At 54.5% G+C, this 27,028-nt stretch overlaps 1 protein-coding gene across 3 annotated transcripts in view; it reads right to left on the bottom strand.

Moving 5' to 3' along the window:
- Positions 1-1,162: 1,162 nt before the first annotated feature.
- Positions 1,163-27,028, bottom strand: part of LOC127571754 (sodium- and chloride-dependent creatine transporter 1-like) — a 76,915-nt gene continuing 51,049 nt past the window's right edge. For all 3 annotated transcript variants that reach the window (XM_052018431.1, XM_052018430.1, XM_052018429.1), the window contains 7 exons: positions 20,896-21,020; positions 17,300-17,412; positions 16,909-17,046; positions 9,193-9,295; positions 6,636-6,736; positions 3,837-4,007; positions 1,163-3,142 (listed from right to left, as the gene is read on the bottom strand). In XM_052018431.1, the coding sequence (XP_051874391.1) occupies positions 3,011-3,142; positions 3,837-4,007; positions 6,636-6,736; positions 9,193-9,295; positions 16,909-17,046; positions 17,300-17,412; positions 20,896-21,020 (883 nt within the window). In that variant the 3' untranslated portion in view covers positions 1,163-3,010. The remainder of the gene's footprint in view (positions 3,143-3,836; positions 4,008-6,635; positions 6,737-9,192; positions 9,296-16,908; positions 17,047-17,299; positions 17,413-20,895; positions 21,021-27,028) is intronic.

Raw genomic sequence — 27,028 nt, forward strand, 5'->3', positions numbered from 1 at the left:
AGTGCAAGAGGTTGCAGCCCCTCTTCGAGTATCTGCAGGGGCTGCTGCTTAAGTTCTGGTTACACTTCAGCCCGGCACTGTTGGTCTACGGGCACCCGGTGCGGCACGGGGAGGGGCGCGCGGCGGATCTCCTGCTGGGCCTGGCCAAGCTGGCCATCCACGGGACGCGGCGGCGGGCGGCCGAGGGTTCCGGCAGGTCGGCCTGCCTGCCCATCTTCCGCGCTTACGTGCATGCCCGGGTGTCGTTGGAACGGGAGCACGCGGTCTCCTCGGGCGCCCTGGCCGAGTTCCGCGCTCGCTGGGCCCCTCAGGGGATCGCGTGTGTGGTAGACGAGACGGACGCGATTCTGGTGTGAAGTGTTGTGCGTTTTGCGGTTGCGGGCGTAGTGTTGCGCGGGTATTGGTTTCGGCCGGGTTGTTTCTTTCTGCACTCGACGCAGCGTGTTTGCTGTTGGTTGTTTTGTAGTGTTTTTTTTAACGAATAAACGTTTTGTACAAAAAAAGGGGCCGTACTGAGTACATTTTTTGGCTGAAGCAATGCCTGCACTCTCTGGATGGGAAGGATTCTGTGACGGATTGGGATGAAGTGCTGGTCCTTTCTCACCTGCGCCTGAACCGGCTGCTCGTCTCCTCTTCAACACGGTGACTGCAACTCAAACCTGCCTCACTCTCAGCTGTCCCCAGACGTTTGGGCAATGTGAACGTTATGGAGGGGAAGTCATTGTGACAGGATGCTGGGGCAGAGCAAATGTACCAGGGGTGTTCTCCTTGGAGAAGGAGATGTTAACACAAGACTGTGTTCCTGAAGCTTCCGATGAGTGAGGAGAGGTTTCCAGGGACGGGGGGCAATGCCCAGAGCAGAGGGGATCGGTAGGAGACCCTGAGGGGGATGTCTTCCCGCAGTGAGTTGGAACGTTCTCTGGAGTGGATTCAGCAGGAACTTTCCAATGGGAACAATGACACTGGGAAGGTAGAGTGGGATTAGTTGGAGGGCTGGGACAGGTGTAATGGGCCGAATGGTTGGGTAGGACATGGACCGCATGTCGGACTGATGTGGCTGATCGTTGCACCTCTGCAGATCAAAGCCGTGTCTCGCTATTGCCTTCCCAGGGATGGGCAGTAAGTGCTGGCCTGCTCCAACACAATAAAAAAACCAAAGTCACACAACTTTCAAAAATTTATTGCATCGTGTAAGCTAGAGCGAGCTTTTCTTGTTCCATTAATGACCCACAGACAGGCGAAGATGGGAAAGAGCAAGTGGTCCCTGCAGGAGTGGAACACCTCTGGTCATAGTGTCACAGCCCTGATCGTCGCTGACAGAGGCACTCACTCCCTCTCCAGTCAGTAGCAGACCTTTCCATCTTTCCCAACCCTCCTTCCCTTTTCCCAGTGAAAGTCTTGTGGAACTTTGGCACATTCAGCGATACTCCAAGTACTGTGGTCCACACAGAGGGACCACCAACACTGTATGTCTTTGACCAAAGCTTTGACAGAGTGAGGAGCAGCAGAACTCCTCCAGGGAAGATTGGAGCTGACCAACCCCTGACAGCTCCCCATCCATCAACAGCAGAAGACATTACGTCAAAGCCAGCCAATGCTCGGGTGAAGGAGAAGACAGTTGGGTGTCAGCCTTGGCTCCCGGGTTGTGCTCTTGCCTCTGAGCTGGAAGGCCAGGGGTCCAAGCCCAGCTGCAGAGACCTGAGCACAAAGTCTTGGCTGACACGTGAAAGGAAGGTCCTGTCTCTTCTCTCAGGTGGAGATATCAGATTCCATGGCACTATACAAAGAAGGGCAGGGAAGATCTCCCCAGAGTCCTGTCAACTCATTCCTCATAATAATCTGGTCATGAAAATCCTCCTGCTCTGCATTTCACAACCCCTACATCCCTCTGTCCATGTTCTCACCCCCTATCTGCTCCCATTCACTCACTGACCTTGTTTGCAGCTCATGCCAATGGTCACCCTGGACTTACCGTCACCTGTCAGACACCCCCCTCGTCCACCCTCCCAGCAGACTCACACGCTTCTTTCACCTCCTTTCCAGTTCTGACGAAGGGTCTCCGACCTGAAATATCACCTCTGCGTTTCTTGCCATAGACGCTGCCTGACCTGCTGAGTGTTTCCAGCATTTTCTGTTTTAACTTTATCTGGTCATTGTCGCTTTGCTGACTGTGTGATCACAACAGTGACTACACTTCCAAACTACTCTGCAGCCATCAAGTGCTTTGGGATGTTCTGAGCTTATGAAGGGGGTGGTTTAGATGCAGAACCATGACCAGGTTGAGGACAATCAGCGGCAGTGCAATGTCTGCTGTCACAGCCTGAGCCGGCACTGGGACAACCAGCCACCAAGGGAGGAGATGGAGCTAGAGCCTACATTCAGCAATAGACAACCCAACACAGGCTGCCATGGCAGAGAGAGCTGACAGAAGCAAGCCATCACATCAAGGGTCATCTTACTTATCCCTCAACACCAACCCTGCTGTCTGCCATTTACTCCCTGTCTTTCGGGAAGTGAGTCAGTCTGTCCTGAACCTGTCAACCTATTCCAGGTGGAACTTGGCCTGTCTAAAGAAAATTCTCCTGCCTAAACTTCCAAACCTGCTATGGGCATCACCCCCATCTCTTCCACGTGGTTCCTCACACCAGCCATCAGATGAAGCCCCTCCTGACGTCCCTCTGAAACAATCCGGTTGGAGTAAATGTCGGCATTGTGTTGTCCTATTTCGACCAATAAGAAGGTGGCGAGTCTCGATTGGTTATGACAGTTGGATACATCTCATTATCTAGGGGACGAAACCAGGCAGGTTCAACATCTGGGCGATGTTCACAGGTGTGGTTCCATAGTCACTGCATATTCACAAAGCAAAGGATGCGTCCAAACAAAACACAACCATTACTGGAACTGAAGGCTCACATTCTGTACGAAACACCGTAAGATGCTGAAGCAGGGTGTGAATGGGACGGGTTGGATGATCTGCAGAGTGTTCGGGGCCGAGGCTCTGACCCTGCTAGATGGCTGTCTCCTTCTCCTTGTGGCTCTGGGACACTCCCTCAGGAGCCAGGTACTTCAGGGATGTCTCCATGGTCATGTACTGCAGGTGGTGTGAGCCCCACACTGGGGTGGTCAGCTGCTTCCAGCGCTGCAGGCAGACACACTCCGTCAGAACCCGCCGCCCTCAGCAGAGAATGAGACATCTGACCCCTGCATCCCAGTGCTCCTGCCACATATCAGCCCCCTCCCACCTCCATCCTCTCCCCCTCACCTCTGCCCTCTCTGCCTCCTGTGTTTATCCAGCATTCCCTTACACCCCCGCTAGTTCCCCCCACCTGTGCCCGTGGGAACCCCCAACATCACCCCCCCCCCCACCTCAGCCGATGAAATCGACCCTGAAACCCTGACAGGATTCATTAACTCAGAACAAGGACATTTCATTGATCTCATTAACCCCAGGGCCCATACAAATCCACTCAGTCCACCACTGACCCCCCCACACACACTGAATCCCCTCCCACAGCCCACGGACACTCTCCCCCATCACTCACTGAATCCCCTCCACAGCCCCTCTCCCCCCACCCACTGAATCCCCTCCACAGCCCCTCTCCCCCCACCCACTGAAGCCCCCCCTCAGCATCCCAGAGACGCCCCCCACCCCTCTACAGCCCCTCTCCCCCCACACACTGAATCCCCTCTACAGCCCCTCTCCCCCCACCCACTGAAGCCCCCCCCCAACAGCCCATGGATGCCCCCCCACTCACTGAATCCCCTCCACAGCCCCTCTCCGCCCCACCCACTGAAACCCCCATCGACCGCTGCCCAGACTCGGTGGTCCTGACCTCTCGCAGAGACCCTTCGCTGCAGAGCAGTTTGATCAGCACAGTGGCGGGGATGCAGACCATTGAAGCCAGCGCCAGGATCCAGCCGACAGTCTCTCCCCACCAGGGGTACACGTAGGTCTTGTTGTACGTCAGAGGTTTGTAGTTCACAATGTGAAACAGGAAGATTCCCTGGAAGGAGAGGTGGAGAGTTGGCCTGTTGTCTGAACCTCAGCGGCTGATCGGTCCCTGCAGAACTCCTCGCTCACCCTCAACCAATCCCTGACCACACAGCAAGATCCCAATATTCAACAAATGACCATCAAATCTGCCTCAGCCAGCATTGGTGGACAGGAGACTGGAGGTGTTCCTGACTCCGTGAGAGAACCAGCGGGAATCTCCCCAGGACGGCACTGTTGACACTGCTGCACCCCCACAATACTGCACCCCCTCAGTACTGCACCCCCTCAGTACCGCACTCCCTCAGCACCGCACCCCCTCAGCACCGCACTCCCTCAGCACCGCACCCCCTCAGTACCGCACTCCCTCAGCACTGCACTCCCTCAGTACTGCACACCCTCAATACCGCACCCCCTCAGTACTGCACCCCCTCAGCACCGCACACCCTCAGTACCGCACTCCCTCAGTACTGCACCCCCTCAGCACCGCACCCCCTCAGTACCGGGGGGGGGCCACTGCACCCTGGTATAACACCGCACACACACTCTGCTTTCACTGCTCTTGGAGCAGGAGAGTTCCAACACTCCCCACCCTGCCAGAGGAATCGTTCCACCTCATCGCTGCCTCACTGCCCCTCGTGTTTGGACAGTGAACCCTGCTTCCAGATCCCCCTACAGGGGGGATCATCTCCCCACCCACCCTGTCGGGACCCCTCGGGACCCCACGTGTTTCAATCGTCCCCTCTCACTCTCCGGACGGGAGCAAGCTCACAAACCATCTGCTGGGGGAACTCAGCGGGTCGAGCAGCATCCATGGGGGAAGGAACTGTCGACGCATGGGGTTGAAACCCTGCATCAGGTCCGAGGGGAGAGACGGCCGGGGTACGGGGGGGGGAGGGGGTGAGGGGGAAGGGAGGGGAGGGGGAGGAGAGGCGTCTGGTGTACGGGGGAGGGGAGAGGTGGTGGAGGGGGAGGAAAGGGGAGGGGAGGGGGGGAGAAGGGCGGGGTACGGGGGGGGAGGGGAGACCCAGTGTATGGTGGGGGGAGGGGAGGGGAAGGGAGGGGTAGGGGAGGGGAGTAGAGGGGGTGGGTTGGGAGAGGGGAGGGACAGGAGTCCGAGGTGATTGGTGAACTCAGGACGGGGTGGAAGGTACGAGGGACAAGCCCAACCCTCCTTCACAAGACGGCCCCCCTGTGAGCCCAGTCAACCTCCCAACATGTTAACTCCTCACAGAGGGAGACCCATTGTCTCCACGGCACTCCAGCTGGTCTCACCAGCCCCCTGTGGAACTGAAGGACATTTGCTCCAATCCCCCGCGCTACACTTAACCTGCCGGTTCAGGCAACCGTTTTGTGTCAATAGTGTCCTGGCCCAGAACCGTGCTCCGAGCACGGCTCAGAGAACCTCAGCGTATCTCAACCAGAGTTAGGGCGAGAGGGGGCGAGAGAGAGAGAGAACACGTGTGTGTGTGTCTGTGTGTGTCTGTGCATGTGTGTGCGTGTGTGTGTCTGTGCGCACGCGCGCGCGTGTGTGTAAAACAATCGCCACCACCAGTGGGTAAACTTTGACCTGACCACTGAGTTGACCCTGATGTTCAAAGCCCGGCCCTGTCCACCGCCTGACCTCCACAAACCTGCACACAGCTCAGCTCCAGGTGAAAGCTTCCAGCTGTTGGCTGGGCAGTGGTTCCCCGCTCTCGCCAGCTGTTCTTCCCCAGATGTGACGAGGGTCCCCAGTCCGACATTCCCCTTGGGCACCCACCCTCAGCAGTGGGAGTCAGCACGGACCGACCCTGCCCCACCAGTGGGTTTACCAGACAGGGACAGTTGGCTGCCGTCTGTATGGACATCACTGAGGTCTCCGACAGGTCCCCAGGGGTCTCGGTGTGAAGACGCTGATCCGAGGACCTGCTCCATCTCCACAATGGTCCGTCCTGTACCGGAGACCGGAACGTCTCCGGGTTGTGGTCCTGATCCCAGCAACTCCACCAATTGCCTGACCCAGTCATCGCCGAAACTCGGCAGGTGCAAGGCCGATCCCAGAGGTTGTCATGGTTACCAAGCTCCCCCAAACACTGTGGAGGGGAGCTTGTGGGTGTCGACCCCCCACCTCCCCACACCAGTGACCCCCACTGTCGACCCCCACACATGACACTCCCACTGTCGACCCCCACACGTGACCACCCACTGTTGACCCCCTCCCCCCCCCATCAGAACCCGGACCCTGGAGCCTCTTCCACCAGTCACCATCTGGGATAGGGGCGGGGGATGGATCGTCCACCCCCGCCCCTATCCCAATGTCCCGGATTGTCCAGAATCCTTGCATGGACTCACAGATCCTCCACTACCTCCGGGGATCGAGAATTCCAAAGACTCCCCACCCCCTGGGTGAAGAAATGTCTCCCCATCCTGGTCCTGAACACCATTCCCGCACCCCCCCACCTCCGAGACAGTGACCTGGTTCCCTGCTCCTCGGCCGGGGTCTGGACTCGCGCCTCCCTGCACCAGTCTCTCCAGCCCTGCAAGGATTTTCTGTGAGATCTCTGAGCTCCTGACAAGCCTGCAGTGTCGTCCTCCACCTCACCCTGCTGCCTGCGGTGTCCCGGCTGCCTGAGTAGGGTTGGAGTTTGCTCTCACTCACCACACAGACGCAGGGGGTGATGAACAGCCAACACCACTTTATCCAGGGTAAGGGACGGTACCCGATCATCCAGGCAATGTCACTGATGAAGCGGTCCGCACCTGGGGTACACAGGAGGGAAAGGTCAGTGCTTCACCCTGGGGCGAGGGGCAGCCGGGTGGGAGTGGGGTTCGGGCTCAGGCAATGGGCCAGGATCGGGATATCTGAGATTCCCGTCTCCCATTGTTTGTTGGTCACCCTCCTGCCCCCATCACTCTGCACTGCCATTGGTCAGCAGACATGTCAGTCTTTGTGATGCACCGCCTCCCCAGCCTATCAGAAAGGGAAGAGGCTTCCCGGCAGCCAGTTGGAATAACATGGTGGGGGAGCTGACGAGTACTGACTGGGGGCTGACTGTTTCCGGGGGGAGAGGGACTGGAGGACACGGAAAGGATGAGAGGGGCTGGGGTCTGGGATTCACTCTGAAGGGGAGCTGGGAGCAGGTTCAATGGGGATTCTCCAGTGGGAATTATGTCACGGATCCGGGGGGATTGTTGGAGAGAGGGTTTGATCGGCAAGCAGGGAACAGCATGAGTGGCCTCCTGTCCTCTAAGAATCCATGATATTTTGGGGTAAAGTTTCCATGGAAACACTGCGATGATGCTCGGTTGATGCACAGGTTGACGCTGAGATTGGCAGCAAGGCCCTGAACGGAACATCAGCACTGCGATGCAGCGATCCCAGGGTTAGAGGTCTGTGACCCGTGGTGGTCCGCTGGGAGCCGTGCCAGGGCCTCCGCTGGGAGCCATGCTGGGACCTCCACGGGGAGCTGTGCTGGGACCTCCACTGGGAGCCGTGCTGGGACCTCCACGGGGAGCCGTGCTGGGACCTCCACGGGGAGCTGTGCTGGGACCTCCACTGGGAGCCGTGCTGGGACCTCCACGGGGAGCCATGCTGGGACCTCCATAGGGAGCTGTGCTGGGACCTCCGTGGGGAGCTGTGCTGGGACCTCCATAGTTTGTGATGTATACAAGTGACTTGGACAAACATGTAGATGGGCTGATTAGGAAGTTTGCTGATGACACAAAAATCGGTGGAGCTGTGGGCAGTGAGGAAGGTCGTCAAAGGATTCAGCAGGACATGGATCAGCTGGTAATATGGGCAGAGAAATGGCAGATGGGGTTGGATCCAGACAAGTGTGAGGTGTTGCACTTTGGGAGGTCAAACATAAGAGGAAAGTGTACAGTAAATGGCAGGACCCTTAGAGGAACTGATGTACAGAGGGATCTTGGGGTGCAAGTCCACAGCTCCCTGAAAGTGGCAACACAAGTAGATAGGGTGGTGAAGAAGGCGTACGGCATGCTTGCCTCTATTGGTTGGGGTGTTGAGTATAATGGTCAGGAAGTCATGTTGCAGATGCATAAAACTTTGGTTAGGCCACATCTGGAGTATTCAGTTCTGGTTGCCCCATTACAGGAAGGATGTGGAGGTTTTGGAGAGGGTGCAGAAAAGGTTCACCAGGCTGCTGCCTGGATTAGAGGGTATGAGCTATGAGGAGAGGTTGGACAAACTTGGGTTGTTTTCTCTGGAGTGTCAGAGAACTGACCTGATTGAAGTACAGTTATGAGAGACACAGATAGGGTGGACAGTCAAGTCTTTTCCCGGTGTTGCAATGTCAAATACTAGAGGACATAGGTTTAAGGTGAGAGGGGGAAGGTTTAAAAGAGATTTACAAGGCAAGTTTGTTGGTTTATTATGGTCACATGTACCGAGGTACAATGAAAAACTTGTCTTGCATACCGATCGTACAGTGCATTGAGGTAGTACAGGGTAAAACAATAACAGAATGCAGAGTAAAGTGTTACAGTTACAGAGAAAGTGCAGGCAGACAGTAAGGTGCAAGGTCAAAACGAGGTAGATTGTGAGGTCAAGAGTCCATCTTATCGTACTAGGGTACCGTACAATAGTCTTATAACACTGGGATAGAAGCTGTCCTTGAGCCTGGTGGTACGTGCTTTCAGACTTTTGTATCTTCTGTCTGATGGGAGGGGGAGAAGAGAGAATGTCCGGGGTGGGTGGGTCTTTGATTACGTCGGCTGCTTTACCGAGGCAGCGAGAAGTGTAGACAGAGTCCATGGAGGGGAGGCTGGTTTCCGTGATGTGCTGAGCTGTGTCCACAACTCTCTGCAGTTTCTTGTGGTCCCGGGCAGAGCAGTTGCCGTACCAAGCCGTGATGCATCCGGATAGGATGCTTTCTATGGTGTATCTGTAAAAATTGTTGAGGGTCAAAGGGGACATGCTGAATGTGGTATCCACGTGGTTGGACCAGGACAGGCTGTTGGTGATGTTATTTTACACAGAGGGCAGTTGGTGCCTGGAACACACTGCTGGGGTGGGGGTGGAAGCAGATACGACAGCAACGTTTAAGAGACATTTAGACAGACACATGAACACGGGGACTGGGGGGATAGAGGCTGTGGGCAGGCAGTTGGGATTAGTTTGGATTAACATGGTGCCTGCACCGTTCGATGCTCCATGTAGTGTAGGTGTCTTGCTTGGCCCGATGTTGTAGACTCACCGTAGACCCAGGCTACAACAACACACTCCCAGAACGCTTGCCAAAGGAGGGTGATCCCACTGGCTGAGTAGTAATCAAAGAGCTGGAAGATGTACATTCCCCCCTGTCACAGAACAGAGCAACAATTACAGGGGTGAGGGAGAGCCCTCCAGCCGCTTCTGTCACTGAGATCACACTGGTCTCTCCCACTGTGCTGGTTCCACATTCCATAATCCCCATCCACAATGGCCTCTCCTGATGAACAATATTGTTTCACTGGAACGGTGGGGAGCAGGTCACATGGGTGGTTCCAGGCTGAGATTTTCTGCCTGCAGGAAATGTGTCCAATGGCAGCTCCTCTCAGACCCCGTGGATCGGTTGGAACAGCAGTTGGACTCACTGAGGTGCACACAGGGGGCAGAGAGTGTTACAGGCAGGAGCTTTAGTGGGGTGGTCACTCCAAAGGTTCAGTCAGGTAGACGGGTGACCGCTGTGGGGTTCAGTGCGTGGTGAAGGAGCTGGTTCAGGAGGGAGGACTTCAGGTACATGGATCATTGGATCACTGGGCTCTCTTCCAGGGCAGGTGGGACCGGTACAAGAGGGATGGGTTGCACCTGAACTGGATGGGGACCGATATCCTCACGGGGAGGTTCACTAGTGCTACTCAGTGGGGTTTAAACTAGTGTGGCAGGAGGTGAGAACCTCATCATTAGGTCAGCAAGTGGAGGGATTGAGGGGTAGACGTTAGGTCAAGTAAGGCTAGAAGGACAGGCAGGGCCAGGTTAATGAACATGGTGGGACCGATGGGCTGAAGTGTGTTTATTTCAATGCAGGGAGCATTAAGGTTAAGGCAGATGAACTTAGAGCCTGGAACGGTACATGGAACTATGTGGTAGCCGTTATAGAGACTTGGTTGAGAGAAGGGCAGCTCAACGTTCCAGGATTCCGATGTTTTCAGACACGATAGAGTGGGATGTAAAAGAGGTGGGGTTGCTGCTCTACTGATCAGGGAAAATATCTCAGCTGCACGCAGAGAGGACAACACGGAGGGCACATCCACTGAGGCAACATGGGGAGAGGACAAGTGCAGTCACTCTGTTGGGGTTATTCTGCAGGCCTCCCAGTAGCCAGCGGGAGAGAGGAACAGGGAAACAGGCAGATCATGGAAGGTGTAAAAATAGCAGGGTAGTTGTGGTGGGTGACTTCAACTTCCCAATAATGGGCAGTTGGCAAATTGGTTTATTATTGCCACATGTACCGAGGTACAGTGACAAACTTTGTCTTGCATGCCATCCATACAGATCATTTCATCCCACTGAGGAAGTACGAAGATACTGGAATATTGTGTATGGGTCTGGTCTCCCGGCCTGAGGGAGGAGGTACAGCGAAGGTTCACCAGGTAGATTTCAGGTTGGGCAAATGTCAGTGAGAAGAGATTAAAGATACCGTTGGTGTACAAGTCAAAAGATCCCTGAAGGGAGCAACGCAGGTAGATAATGTGGTTACGAAGTCAAACGGGAAACTGGCTTTCATCAGTCGGGCCAGTGAAACGTTGTCAGACCTCAGCGGGAGTAGTGTGCAGTGCTCACTCCCCCTCACCCTGTGTTAGTGTGTCCCCTGCCCACCCCACAGACCACCAGGATTCACATTGATCCCTGTTACCCCGTGTGAAGGGAGCTTCCCCTTCCTGTGTGGTCACTGACAGGACACAGGACATGATGGTAACTCCCTCACTGCCCAGACCCTGCACACAGGTCCCGGGACATCTTGCTCCCCACACTCACCCCTACTCCCACCTCCACTTCTACACTCACCCCCACCCCCAATCCCCACCCCCCACACAGTCTCCATCGCTTCCTCATCCTCACCCCCAGCACACCCCCCACCCTCACAGTCACACAGCAACACAGCATGAATGAAGACCCTTCGGCCCAACCAGTCCATGCCGACCACGGTGCCCACCCAGCTAGTCCCAATTCCCTGCATTCGGCCCATCTCCCTCCAAGCCCCGCCCCTCCATGTACCTATCCAAGGACTTCTTAAATGGTCCTGTCGTACCTGCCTCACCCACTTCCTCTGGCAGCTCGTTCCATACACTCACCACCCTCTGCGTGAAGAAGTTGCCCCTCAGGTCCCTTTTAAACCTTTCCCCTCTCACCCTAAACCTGTGCCCCCCAGTTCTGGACCCCCCACCCTTGTCTACGCCCTTCATGAGAAATCATACAAACATCTATAAGATCACCCCTCATTCTCCTATGCTCCAAGGAATAAAGACCCAGCCTGGCCAACCTCTCCCTGTAACTCAGGCCCTCTAGTCCTGGCAACAGCCTTGTAAATCTCCTCTGCACTCTTTCCAGTTTAACCACGTCTTTCCTATAACAGGGCGACCAGAACTGTCCACAGTGCTCCAAGTGCGGCCTCACCAACAACTTATACAACTGCAATACAAGGTCCCAACTCCTACACTCAGTGCACTGACTAATGAAAGCCAGCATGCCAAACACCTTTTTCACCATCCTGTCTACCTGTGATGCTACTTTCACTTGTACTCCTAGCTCCCTCTGTTCCATTACACTCCCTAGTGCCCTGCCATTCACAGTACAAGTCCTACACTGGTTTTACTTTCCAAAATGCATCACCTCACCCTTATCTGCATTGAAATCCATTTGCCGCTCCTCGGCCCACTTCCCGAACTGATCATGATCCCCCTGTAATCTACAATAACTTTCTTCACTATCAACAACACCTCCATGGCAGGAATGGTTGCTGAATGTTCCAGGGTTTAGATGTTTCAGAAGGGACAGGGGCGGAGGTAAAAGAGGTGGGGGAGTGGCTTTGCTGATCAGGGACAGTGTCACAGCTGTAGAAAGGGAGGACATCCTGGAGGGATCGTCTACCGAGTCAGTGTGGGTGGAAGTCAGAAACAGGGAGGGAGCGATCACTCTATTGGGAGTATTCTACAGACCCCCCAACAACAAGAGACACTGAGGAGCAGATCAGGAGGCAGATTTTGGAGAGGTGCAAAAATAACAGGGTTGTTGTCATGGGTGATTTCACCTTCCCCAATACTGATTGGCACCTCCTTAGTACAAAGGCTTTAGATGGGGTGGTATTTGTTAGGTGTGTCCAGGAAGGATTCCTGACACAGTATGTGGACAGGCCGACTAGAGGAGAGGCCATTCTGGACCTGGTACTAGGCAATGAACCTTGTCAGGTGTCTGATGTCTCGGTGGGTGAGCATTTTGGAGAAAGTGACCACAACTCCCTGACCTTTACCCTTGCCCTGGAGAGGGATAGGAGCAGACGGTATGGGAAAGTATTTAACTGGGGGAGGGGGAATTATGATGCTATTAGGCAGGAATTTGGGAGTGTAAATTGGGAGCAATTTACTCAGGGAAATGCACAATGGAAATGTGGAGGTTGTTTAGAGTTCACTTGCATGGGGTTCTGGATAAATTTGTCCCATTGAGGCAGGAAAAGGATGGTAGGGTGAGGGAACCATGGTTGACACAAGATGTGAATATCTAGTAAAGAGGAAGAAAGAAGCTTACTTAAGGTTTAGGAAGCAAGGATCAGACAGGGCTCCAGAGAGTTACAAGGTAGGCAGGAAGGTGCTTAAGAATGAACTTAGGAGAGCTAGAAGGGGGGCATGAGAAGTCCTTGGCGAGTAGGATCAGGGAAAACCCCCAAGGCGTTCTACACATATGTGAAGAATAGGAGGATGGCTAGAGTGAGGGTAGGACTGATCAGGGATAAAAGAGGAAACATGTGCCTGGAGTTGGAAGAGGTAGGGGAGGTCCTCAATGAATACTTTGCTTCAGTGTTCACCAGAGAGAGAGACCTTGACGTTTGTGAGGACAGCGTGAAACAAGCTGATAAGCTGGAACATGTCGATGTTAAGAAGGAGGATGTGCTGGAACTTCTGAAAAACGTTAGGATAGATAAGTCCCCGGGACTGGACGGGATATATCACAGGACACTACGGGAGGTGAGGGAAGAGATTTTTGAGCCCTTGGTGATCTTTGCGTCCTCACCGGCCACAGTAGTACCAGATGACTGGAGGGGGGGCAAACGTTCCTTTGTTCAAGAAAAGGAGTAGGGATAACCCTGGGAATTACAGACCAGTGAGTCTTACTTCAGTGGTGGGCAAATTACTGGAAACGATTCTTAGGGACAGGATTTATGGGCATTTGGAGAAGCATAGGCTGATTAGGGACAGTCAGCATGGCTTTGTGAGGGGCAGGTCATGCCTCACAAGCCTGATTGAATTCTTTGAGGATGTGACAAAGCACATTGATGAAGGCAGAGCAGTGGATGTGGTGACGTTTGATAAGGTTCCCCATGATAGGTTCATTCAGAAGGTCGGAAGGCATGGGATCCAGGGAAACTTGGCTGTGTGGATTCGGAATTGGCTCTCCCAAAGAAGGCAGAGGGTGGTTGTAGATGGAGCTTATTCTGCCTGGAGGTTGGTGACCAGTGGTGTTCCGCAGGGATCTGTTCTGGGACCCCTGCTCTTTGTGATTTTTATAAATGACTTGGATGAGGATGTGGAAGGGTGGGTTAGTAAGTTTGCAGATGACACGAAGGTTGGTGGTGTTGTGGGTAGTGTAGAAGGTTGTCGAGGGTTACAACAGGACATTGATAGGATGCAGAGCTGGGCTGAGAAGTGGCAGATGGAGTTCAACCCGGAAAAGTGTGAAGTGATTCATTTTGGAAGGTCGAATTTGAAGGCAGAATACAAGGTTAATGGCAGGACTCTTAGCAGTGTGGAGGAACAGAGGGATCTTCGGGTCCACGTCCATAGATCACTCAAGGTTGCCACGCAGGTCGATAGGATTGTTAAGAAGGTGTATGGTGTGTTGGCCTTCATTAGTCGGGGGATTGAGTTCAAGAGCCGTGAGGTAATGTTGCAGCTCTACAGAACTCTGGTCAGACCACACTTGGAGTATTGTGTTCAGTTCTGGTCGCCTCATTATAGGAAGGATGTGGAAGCTTTAAAGAGGGTGCAGAGGAGATTTACCAGGATGCTGCCTGGATTGGAGAGCATGTCTTATGAGGATAGGTTGAGCGAGCTAGGGCTTTTCTCTTTGGAGAGAAGGGGGATGAGAGGTGACATGATAGAGGTGTACATAACAGGCACAGATCGAGTGGACAGTCAGAGACTTTTTCCCAGGGCAGAAATGGCTAACACGAGGGGGCATAATTTTAAGGTTATTGGAGGGAAGTGCAGGGGGGATATCAGAGGTAAGTTTTTTTACACAGAGTGGTGGGTTCGTGGAACGCACTGCCGGGGCTGGTAGAGGCAGATACATTAGGGACATTTAAGACACTCTTAGATAAGCACATGGATGATAGAAAAATGGAGGGGTATGTGGGAGGGAAGGGTTAGATTGATCTTAGAGTAGGTTAAAAGATCAGCACAACATTGTGGGCCGAAGAGCCTGTACTGTGTTGTAATGTTCTATGTTCTAATTTCATGTCATCCGCAAACTTACAGATCAAGCGTTGTGCACTCACATCCAAATCATTTATATAAATAATGAATAACAAGGGTCCCAACACCGACCCCTGCGGCACACCACTAGCCACCGGCCTCCATTCCGAGAAACAACCTTCAACCACCACCCTCTGCTTCCTACCTCCGAGCCAATTTTGAATCCACCTAACTCACTCTCCCTGGATTCCATGGGACCCAACCTTCCAGACCAGCTTACCATGCGGGACCTTGTCAAAGGCCTTGCTAAAGTCCAAGTAGACAACATTCACTGCCCGACCCTCATCTATCTTTTTGGTTACCTCTTCTAAAAACTCTACAAGATTCATCAAGTACGACTTCCCACGCACAAAGCCATGATGACTCCTCCTAATCAGACTCTGTCTATCCAAATGCTGGTAGATCCTGTCCCTCAGAATTCCCTTCAGGAACATCCCCACCACTGATGTCAGGCTGACCGGCCTGTAGCTCCCTGGCTTGTCCTTGCTTCCCTTTTTAAACAACAGAGCAACATCAGAAACCTTCCAGTCTCCAGGAACTTCACCAGTGGCTAACGATGAAGCAAATATCTCCGCAAGGGCCTCCGCAATTTCTTCTCCAGCCTCCCACAAAGTCCGAGGATGCACTCGGTCAGGCTGTGAGGATCTATCCACCTTAATGCGCTGTAAGACTGCAAATACCTCCTCCCTGGTAATCTGAATGTTCTCCAAAACACCTCCACTTGTTCCCTTATCTCCTGAGCAACCATGATTTTCTCCTCAGTAAACACCGATGAGAAATATTCATTAAAAATCCCACCCATCTCCTTCGGCTCAAGACATCGGCAGCCCTGCTGATCTCTAAGAGGACCTACTCTCTCCCTTGCCATCCTTTTACTCTTAATATAGCTGTAGAACCTTTCAAGATTTCCTTAACCTTCCCTGTCAGATCCGCCTCATACCCATTCTATGCCCTTCCTGATTTCGTCCTTAAGTGTATTCTTAATCTTTTTACAGTCATCAAGGGATTCACTCGTCCCCAACCTCCTAAACCCAATGTATGCTTCCTTCTTTTTATAAGATAAGACAAGATTTCTTTCTTAGTCACATGTACATCGAAACACACAGTGAAATGCATCTTTTGCGTAGAGTGTTCTGGGAGCAGCCCGCAAGTGTCGCCACGCTTCCAGCGCCCAACATAGCATGCCCGCAACTTCCTAACCCATACGTCTTTGGAATGTGGGAGGAAACCAGAGCACCCGGAGGAAACCCACACAGACACAGGGAGAATGTACAAACTCCTTACAGACAGCGGCCGGAATTGAACCCAGGTCGCTGGCGCTGTAAAGTGTTACACTAACCGCTACACTATTCTTGACCACAAATTTCAATATTCCTCGTCAGCCAGGGTTCCCTAAACTTGCCCGGTTTACCCTTCACCCTAACAGGAACATGCTGCCCTGGACTCTTGATATCACACTCTTGAAAGCCTCCCATTTGCCATTCATTCCTTTCCCTTCAAACAGGCTCACCCACTCGACCTCTGCCAGATCCTGCCTAGTTCCCCCAAATTAGCCCTGCTCCAGTTTAGGACCTTAACCTGTGGACCTGTCCTATCCTCTTCCATCACTATAAATAAAATAACAGTATTTTTGTCACCAGAGCCAAGGTGCTCCTTGACTGCCGCTTCAGTTACCTGCCCTGCCTCGTTCCCAACAGCAGGTCCAGTATAGCACCCTCCCCAGTAGGGCCCCCTTTATATTGACTTGGGAACTTTCCTGGACACATTTCACTAATTCCACCCCATCCAGCCCCTTGACACTCTGGGTAGTCTGGTCAATACCGGGGAAATTAAAGTCTCTCACTAATGCAACCCTATTATTCTTACAACTATGAGCAGCCTCTCTCCACACCAGCTCCTCCGGTTCCCAATGAGTATCGAGGAGTTGATAATAGTCCCATGAGAGTGACCCTCCCCTTGTTTTAAGCTTTACCCATATGGCCTCACTGGATGATCCTTACCCACCCCCACACCCAACCCCACCCTCACTCTCCACCCCCACCCCTCACCCCCACACGCCCTCACACTACCCTTCCACCTCACCCCCACACTCACTCCCCACCCCCACACCCCATCCCACCCCCACACTCACTCCCCACCCCCACACATCCCGACCCTCACACCCACCCACTCCCACTCCCACCCTCACCCCTACATTCAACCCCACCACCTCCTGACGCCCACAGACCCCTGCCATTACTTACGTCAGTCACCATGGACAGGTCGATGACGAAACAGATCAGACAACAGACGGCCACCACCACCTCCCTGCGGACACTCCCGGCCATCGAGGCAGGGAACAGGTCCATGATACCGGTGATGAACCCTTCCACACCCACAAACTGCGGAGAGCACACACGTTAACCAGAGGCAGAACCACACTGCCCCTCCCTCAGTACCACCCCTCCCACAGTGTGACCCTCCCTCAGTACCACCCCTCCCACAGTGTGCCCCTCCCTCAGTGCCGCCCCTATCACAGTGACTACCCCCACAGTGTGACCCCCCCCCCCTCCGGTACCGCTCTGGGACAGTTCCTGGGACAGAGGGGCAGTGCCCCAGCCGGTGAACAAAGGGATCTGGCACGAGTTCACCCACCTGACTGTCCAGCCCCAGCACCAACAGCATGAAGAAGAAGAGGGCGGCCCAGAGAGGAGCGACTGGCATCAGGGTCACTGCCTTGGGGTAGGCGATGAAGGCCAGGCCCGGCCCTGGGGGGAGAGATGGTGTCAGTGAGGTGTCCTCGACCCACACACGCCCTCACCCCCACCTCCTCTCCCCCAAACCGCACCCCAATCAGGGACTGTGTGTGAGTGTGTGTGTGTTGTGTGTGTGTGTGTGTGAGTCTGTGTGTGTTGTGTGTGTGTGTGTGTGTGTTGTGTGTGTGTGTGTGTGTGTGTGAGTCTGTGTGTGTTGTGTGTGTGTGTGAGTCTGTGTGTGTTGTGTGTGTGTGTGTGTGTGTGAGTCTGTGTGTGTTGTGTGTGTGTTGTGTGTGTGTGTGTGTTGTGTGTGTGTGTTGTGTGTGTGTGTGTGTGAGTCTGTGTGTGTTGTGTGTGTGTGTGTGTTGTGTGTGTGTGTGTGTGTGTGTGTGTGTGAGTCTGTGTGTGTTGTGTGTATATGTGTGTGTGTGTGTGTTGTGTGTGTGTGTGTCTGAGTGGTGTGAAGTTGAGTGTGTGTGTGTCTGTGTGTGAGACTCTGTGTGTGTGTGTATGTATATATATATATATATATATATATATATATATATGTGTGTATATATATAGATATATATATATATATATATATACACGACCCTTTACACCACCAGGCGACACTCCCACCGCCTCACACTAATGGGTGAAGGGGGAAAACATTCGGGGGGGGGGGGGAGCTCATCACCCCCGTCACTAACGGCCCTACCCTTTGAAGAGTGGAGGGTGGCAGTGGAGGGGTAACATGGGAGGGGGCACAATGAGGGAGGCAATAGCTGAGGCTCCGTGGGTTAGTGACCGTTGAGGGGAGACTGGGGAGGTGGGGTTAATGAGGGGTCAATGGGAGGAGGAAGGGGTGGGGACCAGTGGGGAAATGAGGAGGGGTTAATGAGGGGGCTGGCTGGAAGGAGAGGGGAATGGAGGGGTGATGTTTGGGGGAGGGTCACACGGTGTCAGGCCGTCCCACGGAGTAGGGCAATGGTCGGGATGGAGCTGTGCGCTCCCCTCACAGGCGCTCCTCCTGTGGCGAGCCTCACCTTCCCCAATACAACCACCTCATCGGTACTTGAGACACAGAGGAACCTCTCTGCACAAAAAGCCGTCTGGCCCAAGGTGCCTGTGGCTGTTCTCCACCCCGACAGCTGGTGCTCCTGATTTCCCTGACTACGGTACCTCTGCCTCCTCGTTTCCTCTATTGAAACCCCTTGTAATTTGAAAGTCTCGCTGGCCTCTGTCGATCGATACCACGCAGCGATCAGCCTGTGGCTGGGTTTAAGTAACTACCCGAGGAACAGGCAGGAGGAGAGAAACCCCCAGGGATTCATCACCAGACCTTCAAAGGTCAAAGGATTAAACCTTGGGTCATGGAGTCACAGAGACGTATCGGACAGAAACAGGCCATTTGACCGAGTGCACTGCACTAATCCCACCTCCCAGCACTTGCTCCGTAGTCCCCCGTGCCTGGGTGATCCAAGTGCTGGTGCAGACACCTTAGACCCAGCTTCCAGCGCTCTCTCTGGCAGTGTGTCCCACGTACTCACCACTCTCCCGGTGGCTCTGACCAACTTGAGCAAAGAGCAGGAAATATACAAAATATTCCTGCACTCCCTGTGGTAAATTCTGAGCACCAATTCCTCAAACCAGGCCTATCCCTAGAGTTGAGGAGGTCAAGGGTGGTTTGACTGTGATTTCCAAGATATTACAGGGAACTGGGGGGGCAGGCAGAGAGGAACTATTGCCACAGGCTGGGGCATTTGGAACAGGAAGCAGATCCCCTCTGAATCTCTGCCCTATCCTTTGGTTTTGTCATCCTCTGACAGGGGGAACAGTTCCCTACAGACTACCGTGTCTCTACTCAGAATTTTATACACCTCAAATCACCGATTTTGAGGTGTGAGAGATGAGATCACAGGGGAGGGCTGGAGCCCTGTCCCAGGTTGGGGTCTGGCTGTTGTAGGGTTACCAGCTGCTCTGAGCTGGTGTTGTGCAGAGCGCCAGCCTTCTGTCCATCCCAGCAACACATCCCTTCCCTCCCACGTTTATCCAACGTCTGCAGTTGGAAACTGGGGCAAGGGTTGCAATTGTGAGCATGGAACCTGACAGGATCTATCCTGGGATGCTGAGGGAACGAAGGGGGGAGATTGCTGGGGTTCTGGCAGAGATTTCTGTAACTTTGTCAGCTACAGGTGAGGTACCAGAGACTGGAGGGAAGCTGATGTTGTCCCAGGGGCAATAGGGATAATCCTGGAAACTACAGGTCGGTGAGCCTGACATCAGTGGTGGGGAAGTTGGGGAAGGTTCTGAGTGACAGGATTAATGTTCACTTGGAAAGGCAGGTTAGGAGGAGTCAGCATGGGTCAGTGCAGGGGAGGTCGTGTCTCATAAATCTGATTGAATTTTTTGAGAAAGTAACCAAGAAAATTGATGGAGGCAGCGTGGTGGACATGGTTTACATGGACTTCGGTAAGGCTTTTGACAAGGTCCCACATGGTGGGCTGGTCCAGAAGGTCAAGGCACAAGGGATCTGAGATGGGTTGGCAAACTGAGGTCAACATTGGCTGGGTGTCAGGGTGCTGAGGGTGGTGGTGGAGGGGTGTTCCTCTGGCTGGAGGTCTGTGACGTGGTTTATTGCAGGGATCGGTGCTGGGACCTCTGGTTGTAATATACAGAAATGACTTGGATGAGAACGTTGGGGGTATGATTATTAAATTTGCAGGTGACACAAAAAGTGGTGGAGTCGTAGGTAGTGAAGAAGTTTGTCTAAGGATACAGTGGGACTCAGATCACCGGAAGTTGGGTGGGGCGGTGCCGATGGAACTTAATCCAGACAAGTGTGAGGTGATGCGCATTCAGAGGTCAAATTCTGGCTGGATATATGGAGTACATGGCGGGGACCTTGGGAGCACTGATGTATGGAGATACCTTGGGGTGCAAGTTCATAGCTCCCTGAAGGTGGACACAGGTGGATGGGGTGGGAAAGGAGTTTGTCTTCACAGGCCGAGGCATTGAGTAGAAGGGTTGGGACGTCATGCTGCAGTTGTACAAAGCATTGGTTAGGCTGCACCTGGAGTGTGTGTACAGTTCTGGTCGCCCCAGTACGGGAAGGAGGTGGTAAAGATATCGGACAGGCTGGGTTTATTGTAAATGGAGGGTGAGGCTGAGGGGTGACCATATGGAGGATATAAAATGGTGCAGAGCAGGGACAGGGTGCAGGAGTCCAGGACCGGAGGGCACAGGTTTATGGAGAAATTTAAAGCAGACCTGAGGGGCCAGTGGTGGGTGTGTGGAACAAGCGGCCAGTGGAGGTGGTGAAGGCAGCTCCGATTACAATGTTGAAGAGGAGTTTGGACAGGGGGATGGATAGGAGAGGTGCAGAGGGACATGGGTCCAATGCAGGCAAGTGGGACTAGTGTTGACGGGAATCACGGTGGGCAGGGACTAGGTGGGCCGAAGGGCCTGTTTCTGCGCTGCACAGCATCATCTGCGGGACGTATGAACTCTTACCAGACTCTGCCACCTTGGAGATGTCCACTCCTTGCTCGGACGCCATGAAGCCCAGCACAGAGAAGACGACAAACCCCGAGAAGAAGCTGGTGGTGCTGTTGATCAGTGCCAAGAGGTAGGCATCTCTGTGAATGAAGCATGCAGAGAGAAGGGCAGTTATAGCAGGTTCCTGAAGGCTCACACACTGGAGTTCTAATCAGACTCCAAACTCAAATACTTAGCCAGAGTCGCACAGAAGCTCCTTCTCTGCACACAACCTCCTTAAACAGAACCATCCGCTCTTCCATAGTGGACCACAAGTCAATAATGAGAAGTGAAGACATTACCGGTTACAGCTGCTGGGAGGACAGTCTCAGGAGACACCGGAAATACAGAGGCTTTGGACGCAAAGACGCTCGACAGTCAAGGACACAGGAAGGGTTGGATACACACAAGAGCAAGTTATTAACAGACAGATCATTTGATATATTCCCAGAGACGTGCCAACTGGTGATACTAAAGCAGTCAACACAGAGAAATGTTGGCGCCAGCCTGCTCCAGGAACCCCAGAGGATGACTGGTCTACAGAGAAGTGTGCAGCGTGAACCTCCGGCAGACATCCCGGTCAAGGAATTCCACTGGACCTGGACGTGATCTTGCTGAACGGAACAACTAAAGCTCCTCGTGTGAGAATGAGGCAGAGATTTCACACTCTATACCTGTTCCAGCCTATCGACATGACTTCCTACAGCATGTCCATTCACACGGAACTCCCTACTGGTACATACGTGTAACTACGCACTGACACGAGCCCACTTTCATGTAACTCCCTACTGCCGCAAGTCCATGTTACATGTAACTCCCTCCTGTGGTCCCGTGTTATTACACCTCACTTCATTCCATACTCTGATTGGACACCAGGTCCGGTAGAAGCAGAGGGGTGTACAGAAGACAGTTTATATTAGAAACAACAGTGATGCAATTTGCTGCTCCATTCTCTTTAAGAACTGGTGACACGGTAGTGTAGCGGTTAGCATAACGCTATTACAGCGCCAGCGACCCCGGTTCAATTCCGGCCACTGTCTGTAAGGAGTTTGTATGTTCTCCCCGTGTCTGCGTGGGTTTCCTCCAGGTGTTCCAGTTTCCTCCCACATTCCAAAGACGTACGGGTTAGGAAGTTGTGGACATGCTATGTTGGCACCGGAAGCGTGGCGACACTTGCAGGCTGCCCCCAGAACACTCTATGCAAAAGATGCATTTCGCTTTGTGTTTCGATGTACGTGTGACTAATAAAGATATCTTATTTTATCAATCCCAGGAATAAATCCTGAACTTCAAACCTCAAACTGTGAGCAGTTATTAGAAAAAACTGTAATGGAATTGTGTTGTGAGTCAGATTACATTAAGTCTGTTGACCTGACCCACTGTCAGTGTACGACACAGAGTGGTTACAGCACAGACCCAGGGTACATTCTGAAATAAAACCCAGCAAAGTAAATCCATGTCACCTGTTGCTCTATGCCCAGTGACAGGGATCACCTCTCCAGCACTGAAGTGGTGAAATGACAAACAGGGTCCTGTGCAGTGGTTAAGGGTGAGATGCAGCACAACAGCTGGGCCGTGAGTGGGAGGCAGCATCAATGCAGAGACTGTCACTCACTGGAAGTGCCGTCCAGTGGACGTGCTGGGGTTGGCCCTTTGGTGCACAGGGCAATCGGCTCTGGACATCAACTGAGATTAAACTCCTTGGAACTGCAAATTCCAGCAATGTCAGAAAGCGAGTTGTGTCCGATGTTCCCAAAGAAACATCGGGCAGTTAGCCCACTATCTAACTAGGCGGCTAGCTCGCTATCTGATTGGTCAGTTAGTTCAATATCTGATCGGACATTTGGCTCAGTATCTGATTGGGCATTCGGCTCAGTACCTGATTGGACAGTTGGCTCGGTGTCTGATTGGACACTTAGCCCAGGTGAGCAGTGTTGTTGGAGATCTGAAGCTGGCCAAGGACTTGCCATTCTCTGCACATCACCATCAACAAAGGCACCACTGTACGAACAAACACTGTGGGAACCCAGTGCGACATCAGGGAGCCCAGAACTTTACAGTGATGCTGGGTTGAGGGTGGACAGCAGCTTGGTCCATCTACTCAGTCCCCAAGACACACCCTGCAATGCCCTGCACTGTGCCGTTTATCTGTCAGAGCTTGGCCACTGCTCCCAGCTGCCTCACCTACATTCCCAGCATGTGAATGGCCACAGCTACTGGCCTGAGGGGGCGTTGGGGGGGAGGGTCGTTCTGAGCTGCTGCCGGTGTTTGACCAGCATGGAAGGAAAACAGACTTCCTTTCCTGGTGAGCCAGTGTCCCTGCAGCCTTACAAGTTCAGGTTCAGAGGTTGTGGAAGACTGACCTAACTTCTCAGCTGACATCGAACACAGCCAGAAGTTGGTGAGGAGGAAGTGCAGTACATCTGGGCCACTCCCACAGTGTTGGGAACCTCAAACATTGGCCGAGTTGGAGCCAGCTCCAACACTTTCTGCCCCTCGTGGATCATCCTGCTGACACCCAGTGTCTGTCCCAGACTCCCAGTGCCCACTGCGTGATGTCCCAGAGGAAGGTGGAGCATGGAGTACAACCAGGAGCTGAGTCCTGGTCTGGGCTAGGCTTGGGGAGCCCAGCGTCACTCTAATCACAATCCTCTGGAGCTTTCTTGGCTAAAGGAAAAGAGCAAGCAATAACTGGCTGATTAGATGAGATGCATTTCTACAAGTTAAGCAGTTCACGGGCTGGAGAGGTACCGCGAGATGTCAGGACGGAAGTCTCAGCGACGTGGTAGAGGCTATGAGGAACCAGAGCATGTCGTTCATCAACCACCGCTGGACAAACAAACCCATCAGGATTCACCATTTCCAATGATTGTCCAATCCCTCTTCAAGGCTGGAATTGGAGAGATTCTTGGAGAAAGAGAATGGGGCTGGGCTCTGGGCTCCATCCTGAGACAAAGGCGAGCTCGTGGGCAAGGATGTGCGCATCAACAATCCTCTTCATCATTAGGAAAGAAGCCTGACAGAGTGAGTGACCCAGGGAAGGAGGGAGCTGGTGGGTCAGGGTGTGAAGGAACAGAAGGGACATTGGTTGGAAGAGAGGGGCAAGGCGGGAAAACGAACAGGAATCACGGGTTGTGCTTGGGAAGGAGTCGGGAGTGAGTAGGAGAGTGCGGAAGTGTTTGGAGTGGGTCAGAAGGGGTGGGAGGATGAGGAGAGGATGCAGTGTGGTTGAGGCAATGGGGAGGGGTTGATGGGTGGGGGAAGTGATTGGGGCAGGAAAGTAGACATGGGGGAAGTGGTTGAGGGGCTGGTGGGTGGGGAGTTGGTCTGGGGTTGGGGAGGGTGTGAGGATGGGGGTGGGTTGGGCCGTAGGGAGTGGTGGGGTGTGGGGGACTGTGGGTAGGAGTCGGCGTAGATGAGGTGTTGGTGAGATTGTGGGTGGGCGTGGGTGGGAGGGGTAGTGGTGGGGGTGGTGTTGTGTGGGTGGGTTATGGTGAGGAGGGGTTGGGTGTTGGGTTGGGAGGTGACTGGGTGGGGAGAGGTTATCGTCGGGATAGAACACAGAACAGCACAGGATCAGGCCCTTCGGCCCACCATGTCTGTGCTGACTGTGATGCCAATGTAATGGGGAGAGGTGGTCACATGACATTCCTGGCAGGGGGCGTGGTCAGGTATGTGGGATTGGGATCATGGCTGGCAGGGGTGATGGGTGAGGGTGGGGGTCGGGTGTGAGGGTAGGGAAGGCGGTGGGGGTGGGGGTGAGGGTAGGGTAGGGGTGTGGGAGGGTGTGGAGGAGGAGGGGTGGGGGAGGGAGAGAGTAGGAGAGGGTGGGGGTGATGGGTGTCAGGTGAGGGTAGGGGTGGAGGGTGAGAAGGTGTGGGTGATGGGTGAGGGGGACGACAGGTGGGGAGGGCGGTGGGGGTGGGGGTATGGTAGGGTAGGGGGTGGGGAGGCTGTGAGGGAGGAGGGGTGGGGGTGGGGGAGTGAGGGTGAGGGTGAGGGTAAGAGTGGGTGGGGGGGAGGGGTCTGCGAGGGTGGTGGTGAGGGTGTCGAGTGTGGGTGGGGGCTGAGAGAGTGGGGGTGGGAGAGGGGGTGGGGTGGAGGAGATGGGTGGGGGTGCACATGGGGTGGTGTGAGGGTGGGAGACAGGGTGGGATGAGGGTAGGGGTGATGGGTGAGGGAGGGGGTGGAGGAGGTGATGGGGTGGGGGATGAGAGGGTGGTGTGGGGGTGGGTGAGGGTAAGGGTGGATGTGGGAGGGTTTGGGGTGAGGGTGGGGGTGGAGGAGGAGATGGGGTGGGGGTTGAGGGTGGGGTGGGGGGTGATGGGTGAGTGTAAGGGTGGGTGTAGGAGGGTTTGGGGTTGGGGTGGAGGAGGAGATGGGGATGGGGGATGAGAGGGTGGGGGTGACGGGTGAGGGTATGGTCGGGTGGGGAATATGCCTGGGGCAAGTTTGTGACAGACAGACTTGGCTTCATTGACCCCCTGGTGCCCAAGGAACCTGGAGCTGCCCCCACCTCAGCCCAGCCCGACTGGAAGCACCACCTGCAGGAGTGTGGGAGCATGGGCGGGGTGGTGTCCCTGGTTGGGAGACCCTTTCCAAACCAGCAGGACCCCGATGGTGTGATTGGCCTCCTGTGGTGCTGGCGGGTTTACAGCTGACCTTTGACTGATGCCCCATTGATGGGTGTGTGGTGGTGGGGGGGAAGAGGTGGAAGGGCAACACTGGGTGCTTGGGGGCCCCACTGGCACAGACTGAGCCCAACCCACCCCACTGGGGGGGCAGGTGCTCCCTGTAACGTCACCGGTGCCTGGGCAGCCGAGGTGAGACGGGTGCAGAGGGAGCAGGAGGCACCCTTTCCAGTGCCAGTGTCTGCTGGTGCCAGCTGTGGCCACTGTGCCAGTGGCTGGCATCTCCAGCTGTGACCCACCCTGTGCCAGTGATGGGCAGTTCCAGATGTGACCCACCCTGTGCCAGCGATGGGCAGCTCCGGATGTGACCCACCTGCGCCAGTGATGGGCATCTCCAGGTGTGACCCACCCTGTGCCAGTGATGGGCAGCTCCGGATGTGACCCACCTGCGCCAGTGATGGGCATCTCCAGGTGTGACCCACCCTGTGCCAGCGATAGGCATCTCCAGATGTGACCCACCCTGTGCCAGTGATGGGCATCTCCAGGTGTGACCCACCCTGTGCCAGTGATGGGCAGCTCCAGATGTGACCCACCCTGTGCCAGTGATGGGCATCTCCAGGTGTGACCCACCCTGTGCCAGTGATGGGTAGTTCCAGATGTGACCCACCCTGTGCCAGTGATGGGCATCTCCAGGTGTGACCCACCCTGTGCCAGTGATGGGCATCTCCAGGTGTGACCCACCCGGTGCCAGTGATGGACATCTCCAGATGTGACCCACCCTGTGCCAGCGATGGACATCTCCAGGTGTGACCCACCCTGTGCCAGTGATGGGTAGCTCCAGATGTGACCCACCTTGCGCCAGCGATGGACATCTCCAGATGAGACCCACCCTGTGCCAGTGATGGGAGCTCCAGATGTGACCCACCCTGTGCCAGCGGTGGGCATCTCCAGGTGTGACCCACCCTGTGCCAGCGATGGGAGCTCCAGATGTGACCCACCCTGTGCCAGCGGTGGGCATCTCCAGGTGTGACCCACCCTGTGCCAGCGATGGACATCTCCAGGTGTGACCCACCCGGTGCCAGTGATGGGCAGCTCCAGATGTGACCCACCCTGTGCCAGTGATGGACATCTCCAGATGTGACCCACCCTGTGCCAGCAATGGGCAGCTCCAGATGTGACCCACCCTGTGCCAGTGATGGACATCTCCAGATGTGACCCACCCTGTGCCATCATCAGTCTGGCAGCTGTGCTCTGGGTCAGATCCCAGTCCCCACATCTGAGGGAGTGACCTAGGACAGGGGTACCCTGGCCAGATGTTCGCCTCCCCCTCCCCCGTGGAGCCGGGAGAGGAGCGGGACAGCGATTCTACCCGCCACCCTCCCCCACCGCCCCCGAGGTCACCCCGTGGATGTGAAGTGTCGGACTGCGACACCAGGAGAGTGTTCCGCCCTCCAACACAGCCCCCTCCTCTGTCAAAC

Source organism: Pristis pectinata, chromosome 6 (genome assembly GCF_009764475.1).
Source record: "Pristis pectinata isolate sPriPec2 chromosome 6, sPriPec2.1.pri, whole genome shotgun sequence".
Taxonomy (NCBI): domain Eukaryota; kingdom Metazoa; phylum Chordata; class Chondrichthyes; order Rhinopristiformes; family Pristidae; genus Pristis; species Pristis pectinata.